Below are 8,409 nucleotides of genomic sequence, written 5' to 3' on the forward strand. Positions count from 1 at the left end.
GTTATATCATACATTACATGTGTGTAAGATATTTACCATTTGTTTTGATTGTTATCTCTAATGTATGTATATGTGTGTGCAGGTGGGAGGTCACACAATGCTACCCATCCGTTGGATGCCGCCAGAGAGCATCATGTATAGGAAGTTCACCACAGAGAGCGATGTGTGGAGCTTTGGAGTCATTCTGTGGGAGATCTTTACTTACGGCAAACAGCCATGGTTCCAGCTTGCCAATAATGAGGTATGCTATCACTTTAGATTTTAGATTATATTTATTAGCTCATCCTGGCTTCAGCCATATTACTTGAAATGGGAATGAAATGTCAGTGGATTCTGTTTTTGCATAAAAGACCTTGGTAATTTTGTCAGTTTGTGTGTTTGCAGCAAAATTCGAATCTAATCTAATCTAATCCTAATCATGCCTTGGTATTGTGCTGTGGCCCTAAGACTCTCCATCTTACTAGTGTTGTATCGTTTTTATGAGAGAAATCAGTAAATATATGAGTACCAGAGAGTGCATGTCTGTATGACTTGTGTTTTTTTTTTTTTTTAAGTCCAGAGCATCATTTAGACAATATGTGTATTTGCAATTTCGCAGAAATTGTAACCCCCGCTTTATACATGGAAAACAAAGAAATGTTTTTTTTTAAGTCAGGAAAAGCATGTTCTAACTTTCAGAAGCTAATAGCTGATTCTTCATGACGAGTTTGACCTGTCATAAATTCTAATAGACTTTATTTGAACTAAATCAGGGTTGGGACTTGAATGAACAATAAAAAGGCAACTCAAAGTTAAGTCATTGGACAGGAATAGGTTAAAATCTCAGAGATGAACAGAATGCAAGACTGTTTTACTCAAATTCCTTGTGTAAAATGTAATTAGATAAATGTATAGAGGTGGTATATTAAAATGTTCATTGAGTATATATTAATTTACATTTCTACACATCTAATTCATCAGTGCAGCAGCAAAGCAATGAGGATGATGATGTTGAATTGATATATGTCGACAAACAGTATGTTGTGAATTTGCACTATATAAATAAAAAAATTTGAATTGAATATACTTTATACTGAATTTACAAAAAAAACAAAACAAAAAAAGATGGCACCATCGCAAGCAAATTAGAAAACATGGAGACTTACACAAATTAAACAAACTGAGTAAATGCTCTTTTCTGATCAATCCCCTGTAACTGTATGGGGGAAGAAAGACAGAGGTAGAGGAGAGGAGCCCAGTGCATGATGGGAATCAGCTGGCAGTCTAAACTTATAGCAGCATAACTAAGGGACAGCTCAGGTGATCCTGAGCAGCTCTAACTATAAGCTTTATCAAAGAGGAACGTTTTAGGTCTAATATTAAAAGTAGAGAGGATGTCTGCCTCCCGAACCCAAACTGGGAGCTGATTCCACAACAGAGGAGCTGAAAACTGAAGGATTTGCCTCCCATTCTACTTCTGGAAACTCTGAGAACCACAAGTAAACCTGCAGTCTGAGAGCGAATAACATGTTAGGATAATATAGTACAATAAGGTCTTTATGATAAGATGGAGCTGGATGGAGTTTTATATGTTAGAAGCAGGATTTTAAATTCTGTCCTGGATTTTATGGGGAGCCAATGAAGATTAGCTAGTATGGGAGAAATATGATCTCTGTGCCTGGTTCCAGAACTCTGGCTGCACCATTTTGTATCAGATGGAGGTTTTTAAGGAAATTGTTGGGACATCCTGATAATAAGGAATTACAACAGTCCAGTCCAGAAGTTATGAATGCATGGACCCTCATACAGCCTACCTGTAGAATCTTGAAAATTAATGTTGAAAGTTGGGCTTTAGTCTCTTCTAATCTACCCTTAAAAGATACTAATAGGTCTGAATCAGGAATAAAAGAGACAATCCTTTGCCATGATATTGCACATCAGAGCACATAAATAATGACAATGACTGAAAGTCAGACTTTGTGTTGATATAAAATCATGATTCAAAAATGTAGACAGAGAAAACAACCAAAGCAGGATTTAAATGTCACATTTAATTACTGGATGTGATCACGTGTGTATTTAGTTCCTGGTCAAACAAACTGAATGTTAGTGGCGCATATTTTAATGTCTGCACAGTGGAAAACAAAGGGGAAGTAAACCTCTTATAAAACGTACTGTGCATAAATCAGGCTGTACCTTATTTAGTAACAAATAAATAAGGTACTGTGTCTAAACGTAGGTGAGTGCATGCAGCACACTACAACAATGATGATAAAACATCTGGGTTCTGCAGACTTTGCTATGCTTTGCATGCTGTACTACAGTATAATAGCCCAATCTACTTTCAGAGCAATCCAAAAAACATTTACATACATAACCTGCAAGATGAAATGTTGGTTAGGCAGAGACATCTCTTGACATCTCTGTCAAAATACAGTTCGGTTTTCATCAAGGGAGGATTTCAAGCATTAACAACAATGCAGTTTACAAGTAAACAGAGTAGTTCAAATGAGCTACAAGCATAATCATACAGTATTATTGTTATAAGCAAGTAAAAAAGTGTTGCAACACTATGCAATAACCAAATGCTTATGATACAGCTAAGCCAAAAGATTTTTTAAAAACATCATAAATAATTACTGTGGATTTGCAGTTGGAATATAAATTTGATTTATGCTATGCAGCACAATCCCAAAATGTGTTATATATATATATATCCTTGTCCATGGCCAAAAAATAAATAAATTATTATTAATAATAATAATAATAATAATAATAATAATAATAATAATAATAATAATAATAATAATAATAATAATTCACTTGACAGTTTTTGCTTACTGCTTTCGCATCATGTGACTCACAATTTTACTGTTACATGACTCAAAACAGCAACAAATCATCTTAAGGGGGCTGAAGGAGCAGTGGCAGCATTAACCATAGGGCTTTCAAGCAGGAGAGTCTTGTGTGGAACACGTCTTATGTGGCATTTTTAGTCACTATTTTGTCGCTTGCTTTTCTTTACACCACATGTACATTCACTGCCAGTGTGCAGTTGATCATCACTAGCTCAAACTTGCTTGTTTTTACGAAAATAAAAAGACATTCCTGAAGAAAAACTTAAAATACATTGTGACTTTGCACATCAAATGACACAGTGTTCTGAAACACAGCCACTGTATATTGCACTGTACAAGTGCTGCAGTTTAGGTTGCAAACCTGAACTATTTCTTACAGTATGTCTTGTTTAACAACTTGCCTCTGTGTCGTCCTAGGTGATAGAGTGCATCACTCAGGGCAGGGTACTGGAGCGCCCCAGGCTCTGTCCCAAAGAAGTCTATGATATGATGCTGGGCTGCTGGCAGAGGGAGCCACAACAGCGCCTCAACATTAAGGACATTCAAAAGATGTTGTTTACTCTGATGAAAGCCACACCAGTCTATCTGGACATACTGGGATAAAAATGCATACAAAGGGATGAGATGTGTTTCAAGTTAGACTTGATCATCACTGGAACAGAAATGCATACAATAGATCAGAATGGAATGGATTGCCGTGGAACAGAAGTCTGGTCTGGACTCATGGTAATGCAACTATGTGAAGTGGGATTAGGATTGGAATATTACCTTGCTTTCAACTGCCTGAAACATAAGAATGGGAATGAACTTACTTGGGTGGTATAATATGTATTTAACTAGATCATAATGAGCTGGACAACACTGCATTGTTTCACCACCTTAAAAGCTGGGATCAAGCTTGTGTGGTTCAGTCTTTATTGAATGAAATCATGACTTAAAAGACTTGAGTATGAAGTATGGGTTACATTGAGATAGACTGAATCGGATTACCTGATTCTACTTGCCAAGTATGGTTTCTTTGTTTTATCCTAATAATGTCATTTCATCCCTTCTAGATCACTGGTAGCGTGGGTCCTACTGAAGTCTCGATAAAAATTGATTGTTTGGATATTTCAGTTATTCAACCCTAGATTACATTTATCTAATCTTAACATGTTTTCCTCTGTGTCCCTTTATACATCAGACATAAGTTGATTTGGTTTGGTTGACTAGGTTTTAGGAATATTAAATTATATTAGAATTATTTACTTATGAGGCCATATTTGGCGTAATTTTCTTTTTACCTGGTACAGAGTCGTGGAGTGGGGCATATCCAAAGATGACCTGCAGAGTAATGCTATGAATGATCAGGTTTTTTTTTTTTTTTTTTTTTAAATGTAGATGCTTATGTATTCCGGGACAATCTGGTTTCATCATTTACCTATAATTTAATAAGTCTTGAGTGTGCCTCATAGTCATTTATGTCATTTGGCCAAATCAAATTTGTCTTAATGTCCATAATATTAAGCATAAAAGGTTTTACGCTAAACATTCATAATACAGAAACTATGATGAAATGCTCCACAGTTTCAATGTAGTAACACATTTACACTTGTTGAAACACTTCTGAATTTTATGAAATTGTTCTCTCCGAATGATCATCACAATCTTTGATGGGCGATTCTTAGTCAAACAATGAGGAGAAGAACAGAACTGCTACATCTTTTCATTATGGAACCTCTCTTGGCCATGACTACTCCTAAAACCAGCTGTGGCTGTTGCTGCAATTGTCATGAAAAGAATTTTACAGAAAGAGGAATCCACCACTTGCTATAGAGCCATCATGAGTACCAGGCAGCTCTGGTTTAAAATGAAAAAAAAGTATTGTTCATTACCATGTGTGCTCACCCTTCATTGGTTTCATTTCATTGTTATTCACTGAGACATTAGGTAAGCGAGTTATCAACAAAGAGCAATGTACATAAGTGAAACATGTCATGTACAGTGGCTACTGTGTTCTTAAGTGCTTGCTCAAAGTCAGCATCCTTCACTGTTTTCGTCCTCAGAGCCATCATAAATACACCTTGTAGTCCTGATGTTTTTAGCCCACTAACCTGTTTACCTCTGCAAGAACCAGACCAGACCTTCCCATCCTGAGCCTACAAGCTTGGTGTGAGTGAGTCTGTTACCACAGAGATGGACCTAAGTGCCTCCAACTTCTTTCTGAACGCTGGAACTCAAAAAAGTAGTCTTTTGAAATAAGAGCACTTTTACATTTTGTTTACATGCCTAAAAATGTAAACTAGCTGTAAACTGTCCTCATTTTTAAACTTTCCTCACTTTTCCGAAAGCAAACCTACTTTAAGCACTCACTTTATTGCAAAAAAAAATCTCTAATACAAGAATGAAATAGAATTGATCCAGAAAAATGTCAATCCCTGTGAAAAAACAAACAAAAAGCTCTTTTGTATCCTTTGCAGTTCAACAAGAGAGTCAAACTATCCAAGGTGAAGTTACCTTTTCATTAAAAAAAAAAGACAAACAAAAAAACATCTTCTATATATTTTCTATTTATTTTTTTAAGTCAAAGAGTGGACCTCTGCAATTCTTCTAAAGCCATTGGGACACCCTACCACTTGATCAATTAAAAACAACAACAACAACAAAACAGCATTACAAGGGAAACAACTGGCTGAGAGGAAATCATTAAGGATTACCTTAGAAGAAGCTGATTTACATAATGTGATTTACCAGGATCCACCCTGACCTCAGATGTTGGACATAAACAAGAAACATCCTCCTGACAAAATAGCATTACTTATCTGGAAGGATAAAGACGGAGCCACCAGTTATTAAATAAAACGTTGTTACTTTTTTAAAAGATGTATATACTGTAAATCTCTATATCTTGAGATATGTTCACTTTTGTTTTTTTTTTAATGTTTAATCATGTCTAGCTTCTTTATGTGTTATACGGTTGATTGAAAACCAGCAGATGATTTGATGTTTTTCTTTCCAATTGTAATTTATCATTCTTAGTTAATTTCTTTATACATTTAAAAATTTTAATTTATTTTATATGATCGTTTGATGATAATTTAAGAGTCAGGACAATAGCGGAAAGATGTAAAATATTGGGCCATATTCTTTTACTGACCTATTCAAGTACTATTCTACTTTCATAAGCATTCTTCAGTGTTTCAGTAGAACTTTATTTACCACTTGTTATCCAGGGTCATAAAACGATCAATATGAGTTCCATCTCTGTGTGTCTACCAACAGTGTTTTGTCTAGTATGGCTGCATTTTACATGTGATGTGTACCTTTTTTCTACCTTATTAAGAGTTACCTTTCCTTCTGTCTCTCTCAATAGATAGACAGACAGACAGGCAGACAGACAGACAGACAGACATCTGCTCACAGTCCTGGACTTGTAGCACAAAAATACTTTACACTTATGTTAAACCAGTCTTTACCGTTATGGCTGAGAAGGTTTCTGTGCCACAGCAGCTACACTAGAGCTTAATTTCTTTGTGGAAAATTGCATATTTTGTTTTGGGATTTTTAACAATGAAACACTACAATGTATATTAACATTCACCTGAGCACCTTACATTATTTTGAGATTACTGCATTGCATTGCATGTTTGCAGAATAATATGTGTACTTTGTGCAGGTGTCATTTACATATAACATAGCAATATGAATTATTCTAATGTATAGATATAGCTGTTGAATTCTCTCATATTGGAAAACTTTTCACATCACTTCTTCACAAATGATAATCATTTTTTATCAGCTCTGTCTGTTATAATGCTGATAAGTAACCTCACCCTGTGCAGATTTTCAGTGTTTAAGAAATACAGCAAGGCTATGTTTGAGAGGCTTTGCTTTTCCAGGAAGTAAGCTTTAATATACCTACATAGCCAGCCACGGACGCTGGAGTTTGCTTTGAAGACTTCGTTGCATATGTGCATAGTCGGTCGTACCTACATATTCTACACACACACACACACACACATTATCCCCAAGCATGCACACTGCTGTTGTAGTGTAGTTGCTGTGCAGCACATAAATTTTGGGTTGCATGCAAAAATGTGAAGGAATGGACTCTCGTACACCCTCGTGGATGCTTGCATACTCCTGGACACTGAAAATAAAACACTTACTGTGCCTTAGCATGTCCTTCCATATGGTGAGAGAGAACTTTGGGGGAACGAAGGGAGTGGTAAATGATTTTACTGTAACTAAGATAATTCAATAACATTAACTGAAGCTGGTGTTTTGATTGTCCAACCACAACCATAAACATGATCATTAACAATATCAAAGTTGTCATTTGACTGGTGACAGGGTTAAAATTTTGCAGACAAATTGAACTTTCTTTTCTTCAAATATGGAGAATAGAAACAGTTAAAATTTCCCATGTGCAAGTACATTTTTGATCTCTACGAGGCCAAAATTGTAAGCTATTGCTGAGCCACTGAATCCTTTGCAGACCAGCTTCTTTTGAACTCTGTAAGACTATTTAGTGAAGCAGACAGGCCAGGAAAACTTAACTACTTCTGATTCTACCTGATTACAGCTGGCATGACTAATTTCAGCTATTGCGTGCAAACTTCATTGAAGACAAAATCTCTGTGCAAAACACCTCAAACTATCATTTAAGATACAGATCACACTGCTAAAATGTGTTTTGTATGATCAAAGCCAGAAGCTTTCATTGAGTGGTTGTCTCAGTCATATACTTCAGTACTTCTAATGACATTAGTGCTAAGTGAAATGGTTCTTTGTTTCTCTCTGTTAGCTATTGATTAATTATTTTTATTCTTCTACTTCTTTTGTTTATTTTTTTGTTTAGCTTTTTATTTTATACTGTACCATTCTATACTCATTCGCTCATTTCTACTGTCTTTTATCCATTCAGTTATTCAGTGTATTTTGCTCATACAGTTATTCTCTGTGCCTTTCTTTCGGTCATTTTCCTGTATCATGTTTCCTATACAATGTATTTATTCTGAGTATGTTACAATCATCATTACTTGATGAAATAAATGTCTTTCTCCTCTCTCTCTCTCTCTCTCTCTCTCTCTCTCTCTCTCTCTCTCTCTCTATAGTGTTGTATATCCAACTCCATACACATAACTCTGTCTATTAAAATAATTTGACAACTTATATAGCAACTTTCTAAAAAGCTGAGATGTGCTGAACTTTTAAGGTGGCTCTGTATATGATTCTGACTCATTAAAGTAACTTCATTGATTTGTTGCATCCTCTTTTTTGTTCAGTGTTTTTTTTCCTATCCAGGAAAACATGGAAAAGAATATATATTTATTACTGAATACAAGTTATGCAGTTCAGCTTTCTAATTTGACCTGTAATGTATTACTTACCCTTATATGAGTAATATGTATACTCATTTTCACACATTTACACTGTCTGATGAAAGTAGCTGACAAAACATTATTATTTTCAATTTTTATTCACATTTTAAATAATTTCATAGAAAGATTATCATGGCAAGAAATGAAGTATCTCAACAAACAACTAGAGAATAGATTGTCATGAAATTTTGCATTGATGTTCAAAGCCC

At 35.2% G+C, this 8,409-nt stretch overlaps 1 protein-coding gene across 1 annotated transcript in view; it reads left to right on the forward strand.

Annotated features, from left to right (window-relative positions):
* ntrk3a (neurotrophic tyrosine kinase, receptor, type 3a) overlaps positions 1-8,078 on the forward strand; it is a 175,358-nt gene extending 167,280 nt beyond the window's left edge. Inside the window, exons 17-18 of the mRNA XM_055009289.1 lie at positions 83-241; positions 3,255-8,078. Of these exons, the coding sequence (XP_054865264.1) occupies positions 83-241; positions 3,255-3,440 (345 nt within the window). The 3' untranslated portion in view covers positions 3,441-8,078. The remainder of the gene's footprint in view (positions 1-82; positions 242-3,254) is intronic.
* Positions 8,079-8,409: the final 331 nt, after the last annotated feature.

The sequence above is a fragment of the Amphiprion ocellaris genome, chromosome 3, assembly GCF_022539595.1.
Source record: "Amphiprion ocellaris isolate individual 3 ecotype Okinawa chromosome 3, ASM2253959v1, whole genome shotgun sequence".
In the NCBI taxonomy this organism is placed as follows: domain Eukaryota; kingdom Metazoa; phylum Chordata; class Actinopteri; family Pomacentridae; genus Amphiprion; species Amphiprion ocellaris.